Source organism: Macadamia integrifolia, chromosome 4 (assembly GCF_013358625.1).
Source record: "Macadamia integrifolia cultivar HAES 741 chromosome 4, SCU_Mint_v3, whole genome shotgun sequence".
In the NCBI taxonomy this organism is placed as follows: Eukaryota; Viridiplantae; Streptophyta; class Magnoliopsida; order Proteales; family Proteaceae; genus Macadamia; species Macadamia integrifolia.
Window position 1 is genome coordinate 13,149,340 of NC_056560.1, and position 17,151 is coordinate 13,166,490.

At 38.7% G+C, this 17,151-nt stretch overlaps 3 protein-coding genes across 3 annotated transcripts in view; 2 read left to right on the plus strand and 1 right to left on the minus strand.

The window, feature by feature from the left end:
* The window catches only part of LOC122077078 (UDP-glycosyltransferase TURAN), a 64,876-nt gene that overhangs the window by 31,697 nt on the left and 16,028 nt on the right, over positions 1–17,151 (plus strand). The window lies entirely within an intron of this gene.
* LOC122077077 (tetratricopeptide repeat protein 27 homolog) lies at positions 2,564–6,547 on the plus strand. The gene has a single exon (XM_042642853.1). It carries the CDS (start codon positions 3,158–3,160, stop codon positions 5,867–5,869), a length of 2,712 nt encoding a protein of 903 aa, XP_042498787.1. The 5' UTR covers positions 2,564–3,157; the 3' UTR covers positions 5,870–6,547.
* LOC122077079 (endoplasmic reticulum oxidoreductin-1-like) lies at positions 6,872–10,232 on the minus strand. Its single transcript, XM_042642856.1, has 6 exons — positions 10,094–10,232; positions 9,621–9,725; positions 9,313–9,515; positions 7,906–8,029; positions 7,623–7,804; positions 6,872–7,115 (listed from the first exon to the last, which is right to left on the minus strand). The coding sequence occupies exons 2-5, from the start codon at positions 9,702–9,704 to the stop codon at positions 7,643–7,645; spliced, it is 573 nt and encodes a 190-aa protein (XP_042498790.1). The 5' UTR covers positions 9,705–9,725; positions 10,094–10,232; the 3' UTR covers positions 6,872–7,115; positions 7,623–7,642.

The window sequence follows — 17,151 nt, forward strand, 5'->3', positions numbered from 1 at the left end:
CCAAAAAAAATAAGAAAAATAAAGAAAATGGACAATATAAAAGACAATATATTTAAATAAATAATAAGACCAAAGTAGTCCAAAAAAAGAATAGCCACAAAGCATGAATACATGTTTTTATATAATAGTATGATATATATATTATTATTATTGTAGTAACCATTATTATATTAGGTTGTCTTCAAGTACTTACTATTATTCGATATTATAGGCTTCTATTATGCATTTATGGGACTAAGCTGGTTCATATACAAACTTATTATAGAAAAAATCTACAATGATAATGAAAGCTTCATCTTACTATGTATGAGACGATGAAAAGTGTACTTTGATAATTTTCTAAGATATTTGAATAATTTGGTGAAAACAATAATTAAACATATATAAAGAGAAACAATAGATAAAATGATGGTTTATTATTAGATACTATTATTATCTCATGGATCATGATGCTTTTATAACTTTGACTATTTATTATTAGACGTTCTTACCTTATTAAATGACTGTTAAATGAGCTATAATTTATTTTCAACAAATAAAGAAAATAAAAATATGAAAAACCCTATGCATGATAAAAGAGAAAGGCTCACTTCAAGATATAAGAGAGTCAAGTGTACACAACATTACTTCTTGCTTCACAGAAGATACTGGTTTCAATGATATGGATATTACAACTTAATATGGTGTTTTAATTGTTTTAGCATTTTACGTGACAAGAGGATTGATTTTTCAAGCTTATTAAGCCCTTTTATCGATTGCTTTGAAGGGTGATGAATGGGTTTGGGAGGCAGACAAAGAATGGTCACGTAGTACTATGTTTTGGATATGAAGAGTTAAAAGCTTTTGTTAGTTGATATGTTTTTAATAAATTAAGTTGTATTCACACTATTATTGTGGTTAGAGTCTAAACGAATTATGAGAAAACAAAAAATGCAAATCATCACAAAAGAATTCACCATTGTATCCACTGTGAGGACTTAGGTAGCCCAACATCCCAAGTCAGTGAACGGAGAAGATATTTAAAACTCTTTCTTGTAATAATGCATATTCACATTTAGTATTATAAAAAATACCCCCTAGATAACCTTCTTTGTCATGGGGATATAATTCGGTGATCTTAGCTACACCTGTAGGTGTCAATCAATACTCATGTATAATCATGTATATTTATTTTAATTAATTTATTCATTTTTAGGGAGAAAGAATGCTAACTGGTCATGTGACCCTTACACTAACGTGAGGGCCAATGAAAATGCAAACCCAAACATCCAATAGGGGAGGATAGGGTGATCATTTTCGCCCGTGTGTTTGGGTGTAGAAATACATGACCGAATAGAATTATGTTCTCTGTATTTTTACTGAATGACGTAAATTAAGCATATTCATCCTATCTCAGTTGACTCGACAAGAGATTGAGGGGGGAAAAAATCGGACTCACACGGTTAATTAAAAAAATAATAGCTAACTATAACTAATTAAAAAAGTCCATGCACTTTCTCCTTGGAAAACAAAAAAAATTCGGAGGAGGGCTAAGTGGAAACATGGACAAATCAGCAACTTTGTATTATGTATACTAACTAAATAAAAAATCCACATTCAAACACACACTCTCTCCAGGTTACATATATTTCGGAAATGTTTACATTTTAGGGCATCAGACAGTCACTCTTCCTCAAAACACTCCCATCTCTCAAGTCCTTATTTTCTTGTCAAGATGTCAAAATGGTCAGCCCAATGGACGGCCAGGATCAATTCATGAGAAGCCTCAGCATGGATCTTTCAATTTTTGTTGGGTAGAAACATGGATGTTTCAATATACATCATTATTTTTTATTTTTTTATTTTTTGCTAGAAACATCATTAGTCCATTGTCGTAAGGGACTATTTTGCAACCAAAAAAATAAAAAATAAAAAATTTCCACATTAAAAAAGAGAGAAAAAAAACCCACTTAATTTATAAATGGCAAGACCCACCATAATTTGGGTATTGGTCCTACCATGCGTGATCCTGACCATTAGGTTGTGAAACCGTTGGGCCTGGCAGTGGACCCATCTTACATGAGTTTGCCACGTGTCTATACGCTTTGATGTATTCCATTCCTCCAATAGAATGTTACAAAGTGAGTGTGATCAGGTGGAAGTGTGTGATTTGACAACATGACTGGTTATTTAGGGTAATCATAAATTATAATAAATAATCATAACTCGGAGGCCTTTGGATTTCCTCCTTGGTTTCATTCATACCCGGTGGTAGACACTTTGGGGAACCGGTAATCACCGTTATCGAAAGAACCCAACCTCGGTTTAGCCGGTAACTCAAGTTCACATTTTTTGCATTTGGGTTCTGGCCACGAACGTTACAATTAGAACCCAATCTCGGTTAAGCCGGTTGCTCAAGTTCACATTTTTCCCATTTGGGTTCTGAATTTGGATGTACCCCTCTTTCTGTCCCCCCACACCCCCCCCCCCCAAAAAAAAATGTTGTTTTGAATCAAATTATCTTAATTTGTACATTACCAATGGATCGGTAATAGATCGGTCAGAATTGGGATAGAATAGGCAGGGACGCAGGGTTCGTTTTGAGGTCGATCGGATCGGATTCAATCTTCCGATTCGGATTACCGATTACAGATTTTTAAAACCCTAGTACCAGTCCACAACAGAAGCATGTGAAGTGTTTGTTTTGCGAAGTGGCTTTCGGATTCTCTCTCTCTCTCTACCACCGCTCTTTCGCGAGTCACGGCTCTCCCCTCTGCCACCCGGTGCTTTATCGCCCGAACCCTCATCGTCTACGGATTCTGTGTTGGAAGGGCGCCGGAATTGACGATCTATTCGATTCTATAGATCAAAGGGGTTTTCGGCCTATCTACCTCTTCTCAGGAGAGAGGCCAAAGCCTAGGAGAAGCCTGAGTTTGGTAAGCATCTAGATGGGGATGCAGTTACACCAGTGAGTTTCATCTCTGAGGAGGAGGACCAAAGTCGGACAGTAGAGAGAACTCGACGTTCGATCCTACGGCAGGACCCGCTACCCTCTACCTAGAACTTTGGCGCCGCGCGGCTCCTCCCTCTTTCGACTATGGCTGGCCCTGGTTAAGGACAAGGGATTTCAAAATTGAAACATAATCTTCCATCGGCGGCAGTTAAACTCTCACGCAACATGGCGGAAGCAGATCTTCAAACCCTTCGTGGGTTTGAACTCCGTCTACTTCGCTGTTCTATGTTGCTTGCGCCTGTTCGAAACAATGATTCTCTATACCCCACGGTTGATAGAAAAGGGAATCCTCTCTATCGATTAATTGAAGAAGTTATTATTTTGATCGAAAGTAGGGATTACATCGGGGCTTTATCCTCGGACGCAGTGCGTCTCGTGTTTGGATTTGCCGACTCTTGGGATTTTGAAGACAGTATTGATTCCGCGGAACGGTTCTACCAGGAGGTGGAAAAGAGCATTCAATCGTTTTTGGCCGATGTCACTGAAGATGATCTCAATCAGTCTTGCAGGGCGGTTCTTCTGATGTGTATTGGTGTTGCGGCGCTTCTGGCATTTACTCAGACCAATGTGACTGGACCAGTTGAAGAGTTTCCTTCTTTTCCTGTGCTTACCCCACGGTTCAAACAAGATCACTCTACTTCCAGGAGAGTCCAGTGGGATATTTGGGCTCGTAATCAGCTCATGTCTGTGGGTTCAGATTTGCTTGGAAAAATATCAGTCATTCAGTATATTGTTTATGCCAAGATGTTGCTCATGAAGACGAAAGACTTCTATCTAGAGGGAAAAGATATTGCCAAATGTGGGGTTAAAACCATTTCCTGGTGGTTAGCTAGAACCATTTATACTGAACAGAGGATTTTAGAGGAAAGGTCTTCGTCTTTGTACGATCTGTTGCAAGTGATGATGGGTGAAACTTTACATTATTTTGGTGATGTGCGAAAAGTTACAAGTTATTGGGGTACGGAGTTGCAGGAGGGAGAAGCTTCAACAATCGTTTCTTTGTGTTATTTGGAAGGGGGTATAATAGAGTACACTTATGGTCGAGTTGATTCTTGTAGGTTACATTTCACTTCTGCTGAAGAAGCTTGTGGGCTTGAGCTTTCTGTCACTGGAGTTCTTGGATTCCGGACAATGCATCAGGTTGGAGCGAAGGCTCAAATGGTTCTTGTTACAAACACAAGAACTCCTAAAGATGGGGATATTGATGTTTCCTCCAAAATAAGGCCTGAGCTGCTGAAATCTGTTTCTAGTTTCAGTGATGAATGTAAATCTAGTGTGAATTCTCGTGAAAGGCATGAATCTTCTGATGTATTCATTACTCCACTCCTCTTGGAGAATGAGGAAGACAAGTCCAATTCAAATGGCATTCACATTGGTGGAAGTGGGACATTTAGTGTGTCCTTGGAGCCTATCCAACAGGCAGTGGTTCTAGCGCAATGCCTTCTAATTGAGAAGAGCACTCGTGATGATGAAATGCAAGGATGGCAGATGGCTCCATTTATAGAGGCTATTGATGCTCAAGAGTATTCATACTCTATTATTCGGTTCTTATGTGACATCTTACGTATTCGATGGGAGTCTAAACGTAGTCGCACAAAGGAACGTGCTTTGGCTATGATGGATGAACTGGTGAAAGGTCTCTATCAACAGCCTTCTACTGGGGCTCTTGCTCTACAGAGGATTCAGTTTTCTTTTGGAGTTTATGTGCCCACTATTGCTGCATTGCGGAAAGAATACAGTGAACTTCTTGTGAGTCATGGATTTATTGGGGAGGCAATTAAGATTTTTGAGGACCTTGAAATGTGGGATAATCTAATCTATTGCTATTGCCTACTAGAGAAGAAGGCAGCTGCTGTTGAACTAATCAAGGCACGGCTATCTGAAACGCCTGATGTGCCAAGGTTATGGTGTTCATTAGGGGATGTCACTGTTAATGATGCTTGCTATGAAAAGGCATTAGAAGTTTCAAATGGCCGGTTTGCTCGTGCTAAGCGATCTCTTGCTCGTAGTGCATACAATAGAGGGGACTACGAGACATCGAAAATCCTTTGGGAATCTGCAATGTCCATGAATTCTCTGTATCCTGATGGCTGGTTTGCACTTGGTGCTGCTGCTTTGAAAGCTCGAGATATAGATAAAGCTTTGGATGGGTTTACTCGAGCTGTTCAACTTGAGCCTGAAAATGGGGAGGCTTGGAATAACATTGGTTGTTTGCATATGATCAAGAAGAAGAGTAAAGAGGCTTTCATTGCCTTTAAGGAAGCACTGAAATTCAGGAGGAATAGCTGGCAGTTGTGGGAGAACTATAGCCAAGTTGCCATGGACATTGGCAATTTTGGGCAGGCACTGGAGGCTACAAAGATGGTGGTAGATATGACCCGCAATAAAAGAACTGATTTCACATTATTGGAGAAGATAATGGAGGAGATAGAAGCTAGGAGCTCAAGATGTGACCAACTTGGTACAGAAAGATCACATGAAACTGAGCACTTGACAGAGTTGCTTGGAAAAGTTATTCAGCAGATAGTTCGCACTGGTGGGCGAGATGAGTTTTGGGGTTTATATGCAAGGTGGTACAAAATCAAAGGGGACCTCACGTTGTGCTCTGAAGCCCTTCTGAAGCATGTTAGATCATACCAAGGAGCTGATTTGTGGAATAATATAGATCGATTTAAGAAATTTGCGGATGCTTCATTACAGCTTTGCAAGGTTTACATGGAAATTTCATCATCTACCAAAAGCCGGCGAGAACTTGTTACAGCTGAGATGCATCTGAGAAACACAGTAAAGCAGGGTGTGAACTTCTCAAACACAACTGAATTTACAGATCTTGAGGCTTTGCTTATTGAAGTGAGGAAGCAACTCGAGGCTTTTTGATGGGACTTTAAGCATGATTTGTACAAGGAAACATAGGGTATGATATATGTTGGTTACATGTCAGTAGCTTTGACACACCAGTTACTTTGGTTTGTAGGTGACATAAGGAGTATGAGAAGTGTGGAGTTTTACTTACGGAGTTAGCTAGGTTGGTAAAAGACCTGAGAAGAAGGGAAGAGCGGGGATTTAATCATGGGATGAGGGTTTTGTAAGAGGTAGTTAGTTTAAATTGTATTTGGTTTTAGTTGGAGTTCTTTAGGTATTTATACATCTATTATCTAATGAATAGAAGAGGACAAGTTCTGAGAATGTCATTTAAGGTTGTTTGGACATATCCAACGAAGGTCTCAGGATGCTCTAGTGCGGAAGTGTGATCAGATCTAGATGGATAGAGCTAAAAGGGCTAGGGGCAAACCTCAGATGACTATTGATGAGTTGGTAAGGAAAGCCATGCAGAGACTAAGCCCTGATCCTAATATGCTGTCAACCAAAAGTGTTTGGAGGACAAAGACCTGTATTACGGATTGTTTGTAGTTAGGATGTCCTGGAGGTGTTGTTTTACTTTTTTTCCCTTTATTTTATTTTTGTCTTCCTCTTTCTTGGATTCATGTACCCCCTTGATTTGGGAATAAGGCTGAGTTGTTCTATCTAATGAATAGACAATGATATGTTTGATCACCTAAAATTTCCCTATTGAGAACAAGATCCAACTTTTCTCTGTAAAACCAAGTCCTAAAATTTTTCTCATTTTCTACCCAAATTCCACCTATTCAAGATAGGTAAATGTAGTAAATTCCAGTACGTAGCATCTGGTATCAGGGCCAGAGCCAAGGAATGGATCAATAGGTGGGAAGGTTGGAATAGGAGGTAAGCACTCAAGGTTTGGAAGAGGAGGTAAGCACTTTTACTGTGTTGTTGGCATTGCTACTTTACATTCATTAATCCTTATATCATGATTTTGATTGATGCTTCGGCACTTTCTACAGCTGATGCAAACTGGACTTGGTTTGAAATAAATTAGTAGATTTATAATATAATTCTGTTGCTTTTTGACATGGTTTCAAGGTATCTTCAAATCCAACAGTGTACAATTTAATTCTGCCTAAAAGATACACTCTTCCCGAGCTGAGCAGCAGCTTCCACCACCCACTGTTTCCTCATATATAGATACCCTTACCTTGCATGGCTTGTCCCTATCCGTATCCTCCAAAATTGCTACAAGGCCATTAGAGGCTACCTTCTTGACCTGTAACCAGTGCCATGAGAAACCAACAGCACAGTTAGTAGTTGGCTTGTTTGCCTAGGCAATTTGAATCATATGGATCACAGATTACCAAGGGCCAAATCATAAGGTCACCAGAGGTTATTTTCTCAAGAGATCCACGTGGGTGTAGCTACCAAAATAACACCTCTTCCATCCAGGGTAATATTGAATACAATGTTTTTCCAGTCATTTGAGTAGAGGCAGGCCCCTGTGGATGACTCAGACGACATGCTGTGCCCCATGCAATCTGGACTCTTGGTTAATATTTTGAAGGACGACAGATCGCTGCCTGGTTGCCTTGCTCCTGGTACCAGCATGGGACCCAATGAGAGTGCATGCAAGGGCATCAATACTCATGAAATTTCTGATTTTACAGGGTGTGGGGCAGCAATTTTGCATGCCCCGTTGTCTGGGCACAGGGGCCACACGACCAAGCAGCTTTCTTTTCCCTTATTTTTGAATTAAACAAATAGACTAGTGTGTACCTACCATGTTCTGATTACAAAATTTCATACTGTTTGCAATATGCTACTTTGGTCACTGGGTGCAGAAACTTGTCCCCCTATGATCTTTTCAACTGTGGGTCCCATCTCATGTACCAAGTTAACGGATTCTGATAGCCGATTGAGTAGATTTACAAGGGCAATTACTTCATTCCTCTGAAGCTGCAGCTGAAAGTCGAAAGTTGAACCAGCAAATACACAGAGAATAAGAATGTTGAGAAAAAGAATAAAGTAAAACTGAAAACAAGGATTGAGACCAGGCAACTTACTGGCTGATCCACGTGGTTTTCACCATCAACAGAAAACAGGATCTTCAGTGCGGTGCCCAAGCCATGAACCTGAAGCTTTCCCCAGAGTCGACACTTTTCACAGCCTACGCAATCCATCAATGCACTGCAATAAATGTACCAAAAAAAAAAAAACCCCATCACGACAAAAAACTCAATTGCATAAAATCAGTAGAACCGTACAAAAGTTAAAACAGAAAAAATAGTGATTCAGAAAGGGGCATTACATCATAACTAAGGGGAGGATGAAATGATCATCCTCCCATCTGTCGAATGATGATGGGCACATCTTCAGAAATTGTGAACTGTTTTACCAGTTTGGTCAAAACTAGATGTTCTGCTATAAGCAGAAAAGATCTGTAATGCTGCCCAGGTTTCCCATGTCTTGTCTTCAAGGTGAGCTTTTAAGGTCAGTAAGCATATAAGTACAACCATTGATACTGAACAAAAAGCTTATTTCCCATTTATATCAAGCCCTATGTTACACAGGTTTGGCTACAGCATGTGTCAAGAAGTCCAATCCGCTTCCTCCATAACTTGCATGGAGATTGGGGATATGTGGCAAAAATGGGAATATTTTATGGGAGCCAGCCAAAATGTTAAAACAATGATGGTTAATGTATTTATAAGGGCCTTAATGAACCAAAACAAGGGGTGTTACTCTTCTCCACAGTCCTGCCCAGGAGTCCAATTTCGGGATGTGTTGGGCATATATTACAGTTTTCAAATCAGCAGCAGATCGGCACAATTGGCCAATCTGGATCCTGATTTCACCCTATTTATAAAAAAATAATTCTATTGATTCTGACCCACTCTTGAGTTTTGGCCAACCCATCAGATTTGAATTGGAATCTGTTCAAAATACATAGAGGCCACTCCAGTCCTGATTCTGAGTTTTAAACCTTGGCACATAAAACAATACCCATACCCACGTTGTGTGGTGTCAAATTGGGCTCTACAAAGGGGCATAAGGCGTCCTGATAACAGTAATCAACCCTTCAAAAAGCACTCAAAGATCCGTTTTGAACATGTTCAATAAAGACGTGTTTTAATTGACAAATCATTTCATTTTAAATTCCCTTAGCATTTGAGCACTTGATTTTATGCTGCAGCTTGGACATACTTGAGTCAAACTAATTTGTTACCATGAAGTAGATACAAGATATATTCAAGCTAGGCTTTGTGAAAATGGAACGGTTCCTAATTGTTTTATTCATATTTCTGAACAGAGATATCAAGTGTACACCTGATTACTCAGATGCTATGGCAACCATATGCTATGTAGGACAATCTGCCTAAGGTCAAAAGAATAATGAATTTTGAAACATTGAACCAAAAACAATGGACCTATCAAACAACTGTTAGTCGAGCAAATCCTCAAATACAAACCTGATGTTTCTGAACTGTTTCTGAATCTGCTGCTTCAGTTCTGGTCCGCTTTGACCTTGCCATAATTTGGCTTCATCAAATGGGAGAGGGCATGCAGCTTGTAACTTTGGATTATAGAGTAGCTGTTTCACCAAGGACTGTGTTTTCAGGTCCTCAGAAGGGTTGCCAGTGTCATACTCAGCCTGCTCCAAATAATCTGCTGCCTGGAACACATTCAAAATAGGGATATAATGAAACCATCATGGTGTGCGTTATTGGAAGATCAATAACTAGAGACATCAAAACGATGAAGCATGGCCAACACTCACTTTTGTCACAGCTCTAAGGACAAAAAGAAAAGTGAAGTACAGGTTCTTCACACGATCTGAATATTTTAACACCCGGTCCTTCATAATCTCAATATTTTGACCCCACTGAAATCAAAGCAAAAAACGGCATATGAGATGTCACATTTTGCTAACATACAAAGGCTACAGTAAATATCCATTATGAAGGCAATAATTGTGCCCTTTACCCCATACAGAAAACACATGCCACTTGGTCAATAACATTTTACGAAAAATTTACTCACAATGCCAGTGTATTATTGCCAGATTCCCTCCACAATGGCATTGTGAGGAATACTCCTAGGGATTCAGCCAATCAAAGAGATTGTTCTAACAGTCTGAATCAAAAGGAAAGGGGCATTCTGTATAGTATGGGTAAATGATAATTTTGCCATCATAGGGGACACTCCCTTCTTAAAAGTTGCGAACAACCAGAAATGAGCTAAAATGACAACCAAGTTGTTAGCTTCATCAAGGAGATAATCAGCAGCTATGTGAATCGAAATGGAGGAATGGAGTCCAGATATCAACTTGTACAACACTTTCTTCTCTGGGCAAAACTCTCCAGATGGATCTGCAAAACAGGTTGAATCTCAACATTTAAGTCCTAGTGATAAGGATGAATTCAAACTTAGACACAATCATACTAGAGATTAGAGAGAAAGTTGAGTATAGAATGAAATATTTACTGTTAAGTACAAAGATGGTCAAGGACACTGGACCTAACAGCTACCATGCAATGCTATTCATTGTTGGCTTTTATGAAAGAATTTGAAAAGCAAAAAAGAGATTAATTATTTTCCACAGGGGTAGGGGGAGGAGGACAAAGAAGGGGATGAGGGAAGATGGATACTGATGTAGAGGTTTTTGTGTAGATACAGGTGTTTGATATCGAATGCTTGTTGTGCCTATCCTTGCATCTTCCAAGAAAAATGTTGTCCATAGCTACTTCACTTGTGCTGTGATTATTTAGATTGAAACTTAAGGAAGAGTGGGAGCTATGCAATACATAACCAAAATGGGTTTGTTTTATTAGGAATAAGTTTTGGGTTGAGTTCTATACATGTTGGGCCTTTGATCCCATGTGTTTTCATTGTAATGAGCACTTTAATGGACCTATAATATGGGTATACGCCAGGCAACGGGATTAGTTAAAATAGAGACTTTATTTCCTTATTTTACTTGGTATTAAGTGTTTTAGTAGGTGGGATTTAGGATCTTATCAGTCCAGTCATGTTTTGAGTCAGTTTTCTTTATTATTTCAGTTCCCTAGTTAGTTCATGTTACTTTTCAGCGTTTTGAGTCTATTTTTCAGTTTTCTATATATACGTTTGTAAAGGGCTAGATTGTACACAAACTTTGATTAATGAATATAAGCTTTTGCTGCTCTTATTCTCTATTGAAGATCTCTTGTGTTTGATCGAGAAACCCCTTACGTGTGATCAAGGTAGATTGGTGTCTGATCCAATCAAACACCTTGCAGTGTGAAGCAAGGGTGGAATGCTCTACTGTTCATGTCCTGAAATTATGATGTGCTATTGGAATTGCTGATTATTCTATTTATTACATCTTCTGAATTTTTCCATTGACAAGTAAGTTCAAGTTCTGAGAATTTTCTGCAACTAGAACATCTGGTTGTAGAAGATCATATGAAAGACTTTTTTTTGCATGAAATCTTTTTTTTTTTTTTTTTTGGGGGGTGGGGGTGTGTGGTGGGGGGACATCAGATTGATTGGAAAGTAAACATCTAATCTCAGGAACTAATTTGAAGCCTGAAATAGATGATGCTGAGTTTACTTAGTTCCATCATCCCCATCCCTCATGGCCTTCACCCTTTTTTGTCCTTTCCACCAAATTTATGAGGGGGAGAAAAAACTTAGGGCAACTAGATTCCCTTATCATAGATAATTTCCCACCCATGAATGCAAAGATTGAGTCACAAGTGATCCAACCCCAGGTAGGATCTTGTGTACATTCAATAAATTTCAGACTGAAGAACAAATCAGAAGGATAAAACAGAAAAATAGAGGAGGGAAAGAAGGGAAATAGAAGGACAGATTTTGATCGAGCTTCTCACTATCTCCTGGGCCTCTCACCCAACTGCATCCAACAGCACAACAGCATAAGCCATAGTTTATTTTAATCAAACTCAATTTGTTGGTCTGTTTCAGCCTCTCTCTTTATTTATAACAATTGATCACAACCTAATAACTTCCTAGAAACAATAAAAACCATAATAGTATTAGGAAACTTAGAAACAATAAAAACCATAATAGTATTAGGAAACTAACTATTAATGCTAGAGCTAATTAGTAACTGAAATAGTAATAAAATCTACCTTCTCGTCTACACAAGTCCATATCTTGTATACCAAAACATCTACACGCAAGGCTGGAATAGCCCCTAAATTATCTCCACTCGAGCTGGCCATGCGTCCTCCAGAAATTAGGAATTTAATTCCTTCTTTGATGCTCGATCAATATCCAACTGCTGACTGATATCTTTAACCGGGCAGAATTGATATCTCCTTGTGCTGATTGGATATCTACCCAAATATCCAACAAATTAGGAAGTTTTAAAGCCCAATCAATAGGCTTGACCTACATCCGCTATCCCTCATTTATTTATTTTCTGACGATAGCTTTCTTTATGTGAAAGCTGGAATTCAAGACAGACTCATATATTACAGAATTTAGATAGAAATTGCTCAGTCTCTGGTCCATTGATTAACTATGACAAGCCAGGAATTCTATTGAGAAGGAAAGCTCCAAGAAATTTCCAAAGCATGCTATCTAATACTTTCAAAAAAAAGATGCTCAAATCAATATCGTTCTTTAGGCTTCCTACAGAACTTGGTTGAAAAATCTCAAGCTAATGTGGCAGCTTGCAAAGTAATGTAGATCTTTTCCCATAAAATAAAATCCAGAATGAATAGAATAGTGATATGATAAAATCAGGTGGTTAGATTGGACGAAAACACCAACTGACAACAACCAAACCTGATCCCAACTAAATGGGATTGGCTACATGGATCCGAGGCAAAAATAGTAGTAAAAGAAAGCATTAGAAGGTAATAAAAGAAAAATGAAGTAAAGAAGTAAAAAGAGAGGTAAAACACAAAGTCAGAGCAGCATCTCGGGAACATTCCCCTAAAAAGGTTGGCTACATGGGTCTTTGTCCTCCAAATAGCTCTATCTACAGTCATACATGGGTTGAGCCCTAGCTTTTGCATATCTTTTCTTACCACATTCTATTTGAATATGGTCACTCCTACTTATTGGTCTATCCATGGGTCTCCATTGGATATGACTATACCACCGTAAACGGCTCTTGCGGATCTTGTCTAGAATTGGTGCGACCCCTAAATTGGTTATGATACAATCATTCCTTACTCTTGCTCTCCTTGTCTAACCACACATCCCCCTCAACATCCTCATCTCAACTATGCCCAGCTGGTCTACATTACTCTTTTTGACTGCCTAGCATTCCCCCCGTATGTCATAGTTGATCTTATCACTATCCTGTAGGATTTTCCCTTTAAGTTTAATAGGCATGCATTTGTCACACAACACTCCTGTTGCACCTCTCCAATTCATGATCTTCATCCAACTTACTTTAATTCTGCGGGCAACATTATCCTCTATATCCCCCTCATTGTTTATGGTTGACCCCATGTATCTAAAACAATTACTTTGTGGCAGGTCTCGCTGTGTTGGTTTCACTACTTCAGCTACTGTCCTGGTTTGGCTAAAGTTACACCTCATATATTCTATCTTTGTTTTGCTTATTGTAAAACGCCTTGATTCCAAACTTGTTCTCCATAGCTCCAGCTTAGCATTAATCCCTTCCGTTGTCTCATCTATCAAAATAATATCATCAGCAAATAGCATACACTAAGGGACCCCCTTCTTGAATGTGCCTGGTTAAATCATCCACGATGAGTGTAAACAAAAAGGGGTTTAGTACTGATCCTTCATGAAATCCAATTGTAATTGGGAATTTACTACTTTAGGCCTCAGCAGTTCTGACTCTCGTCACTACGTCCGCATACATGTCCTTAATAATATCCACATAAGTACTTTGAGCCCCTACTCTTTTCTAGAACATGCCATATGAGCTCTCTAGAGACTCTGTCATAGGCTTTCTTGAGGTCTATAAAGACCATCTGAAGGTTCCTTTTGTATGCTCTAAATACCTGAGCCTCTTTAGAAGGTAAATAGCATTTGTCATAGATTGGCCTGGCATAAAACCAAATTAGTTCTTCGAGATATTATTATCTCTTCTTAAGCAGGCTTCAATAACCTTTTCCCAAAGCTTCATTGTATGACTTATAAGTTTTATGCCTCTATGGTTATTGCAGTTATGGATATCACCTTTATTCTTGTAAATTGGAACTACATTGCTTCTTTTCCACTCATCTGGCATTTTCTTCGTGCTCATAATCTTTTTTAAATAGTTTAGTTAGCCAAGATATCCCCCAAGCTCCTAAGCTCTTCCACACATCAATCGGGATCTCACCTGGTCCCGGCGATTTACCTACCTTCATCTTTCATAGTGCATCCTTAATTTTGATCTCGTCAACCTGCCATAGATGGCGTAAGGAAAACCTGCTGAAAATTTCAGGTCAATCCAATGGGTGGACCTGAAATAAAGGATTAATTCTAGTTGCACTAGGAGAAAGGTATAACAGCCATTTCACCAGTCAGAATAATAATAAAACACAGTTAATATTAGTTAAGCGATTCTGATCTATATTATTAATAGAAATGGTAGCTCCATAAAAGCAATAGAAACAGTAGCTCAATTAACAGCGTAGATAAGTAGAACTTTAGTTAAAGAGATAGAAGGCAGAATAGGAATTCTTAAACATACCCAGATCAGCAAGGTCTGATCAATAAGAACTTCTGGTGATGTAAGGCTAGATCACATTGGACCTAACCCTAGGCAGGATCAGAAAATCTGGGCTGAAATAGGAGAAATATGAGATTTCACAAGAACTGTAGGTCAGACGGAGCTGAAACTTAGTAGATGAAGGTCCTATATGGGTAAAGAAACCCTCAAAAGATGGTGAATTGAGAGTTATGTTGTCGACATGACTTAGGAAACTTTTGACCACTCTTTAAAAACTAGGGTTCCTCGCATCGAATGATCCTCAAAATTGGTATGAAGATCCCTTGTAACTGTCTAGGTATCCTTCAAAAGATGAGCTTGAACTGTTGGCTGGTTTGGAGATCTGAACTTCAATCCAAGTTTCCAAAACCCTGACAATGGCTGATTGATTCTGGTCTTCTACTGGTCAGGTCTTCAAGGCTGATTTCAAGCTTCAAGTTACACTTAATAACTAATGTAAAACAGAAAATAAGAAATGGAAAACAGAATCGATGGAGGGGTTGAGAAGGAGGAAGAAGAAGGATAGGTTTTAGGCATCTCACTTAGGTCCTCTCACCCAATTGCAAGCGACAACACAACAATATAAGCCATCTTTTTTTGTCAAACTCAAAATTTTCTACCCATTAAGATTGGTAGGCTTTAAATAGCCTTACGTTGCTTGGACACAAAGAAATAACAGAAAAGGAGACTAATGGACTGATTCTAACTTCCTAAATTGACTTATGAAATAAACTTCTATATACTTTGCCTTATATATATATATAAAGGAAACTGCTAACTTACTTGACCACTAAGCTAACCAAATAGGAAACAAAGTACTAATTCAATAAAAAAGGAAATAAATCTTCACGTTGCTGCAATGGATGGATGGCTTGAGGACTTCTAGAAAGGCTGCTGATATCTTCAATCAATTGCTTAGCTGGCTAGGCTTCTAGAGGTTCCACTTGAAGACAAAACTGGAGGGGTTATTGTTCACGTGAACAGTGTTTTCTGGTTTTGGGTCTGGCACGATGGGACCAAGGTGGGGGCTGGCTGGTCCAACATTAGACTTGGTTCGATGGGCCAGCAGCCCCTTACTTGTGCAAGCTTGATCTGCATCATCTGGTCGAAGGGCTTCTAATGGTGATGAACAACTCTTCAAAAATTGAGGACAATCGGATGGTCAAATTCCCTCAATTGAATTTCGAGCCAAAAGAGACTTGCATATGAATTGCAGATCAGAACTTGAATTGCAGAAAACCAAAAGAATACTCACTTGATTAATGGAGGAGGAAGAAGATAAGAATAAGGAAGAACACCTGGGCTTCTCACTAGCTCGCCGCAGGGTCGTTGGGTGGATCAAACACCAGCCAGCCTTGATCAAACACAAGGGTTCTTCATGTAAGAAGGAGAGCAACAAAAGACAGCTTTTCATTAATCATTTGTGTACAATGCTGGATTCCTTAACAAACTAATATAAAAAACTCAAAAACAGACTCAAACTCTAAAAAGGAAAGGCCTAATCAATCCTTGACTAATTAGGTAACATGGATTGTATAGGAAACTGACTCAAAATAGGACTGGACTTATAGAATCCTAATCCAGCCTTACTAAAACACTTAATAACAATGGAAATAAAGAAATAAAGACTCTTATTTAAGTAATCCCGTATGCATAGTGGTTGTACGTTCGAGTAGGAAAACAACCTCTTTTCAAAGCGGGGTGATGAGCACATTTATGTGTGAAATCTAGGGTAGTAAAACATGCATTTTACATATTTAGAATGGAGCTACCTTGGGTTTTACTCTCTTTTTGCAAGTTTTATATTTTCAAGGCCTTAAGGATTATCGGACGCTATATCTTCAATTTTACAGGTAAAGAGGTCCTATTTCTTTCCATGGTTGCGAAGAGAATGAAATTCTGAGCAAGATGGACGTGTTCAATTAAAAGTACACATTCGTTTGGTCACCCGTACAAAAGATTATTCTTTTCAGGCCAGAAAAAGAATAATGGATCAGAACTGAACCGAGATGTAGAACCAGCCCGTTTGCAATTGTCTCAGAGGTACAAGGAATACTCCAAATGCCAATAAGGATCGATAGACCACATCCTTAAGTGATTCAAGATTTGTTTTTGGTAACAACAACTACCTAGTGTAGTTGGTGAGCTATGGTGTGCAACATTCCCTTGCTCACCAAGAGGTCTCAAGTTCGAATCTCATGGTTGTTTTTTTTAGAGAATTTGTTGAAGATTTCCTGCTTTTCATTCACTTAAAGCACTAAGGTCATGGAGGGAATTTCCACATCAAATTAGAAGCAAAGAAAATCGTGGAGAAGAGAAAAAAAAAAAGGAAAGAGAAAAAAAGGGGAGAAAAAAAAAAGATTGTCCAAATCTTCTCTCTCCTCCACATCATCACCCACCAAAAGATTGTCCAAATCACATAAAGCAAGAAGAAAATCTTTCCTTGGAGGGAGAAAAAGAAGAGAAATAAATTAGAAAAAAAAAGGAAAGAAAATAAGCAAACAAATTATAGGAAATTTCTCAAAATTTATTTCTCTCTTCTCTCTCCTCCACCTTAGCACTTTTGGTCTCAAAAGATCTCACAACCAATTGTGGGTTTCTCTCTTTTAGGAAAGAGAAATTT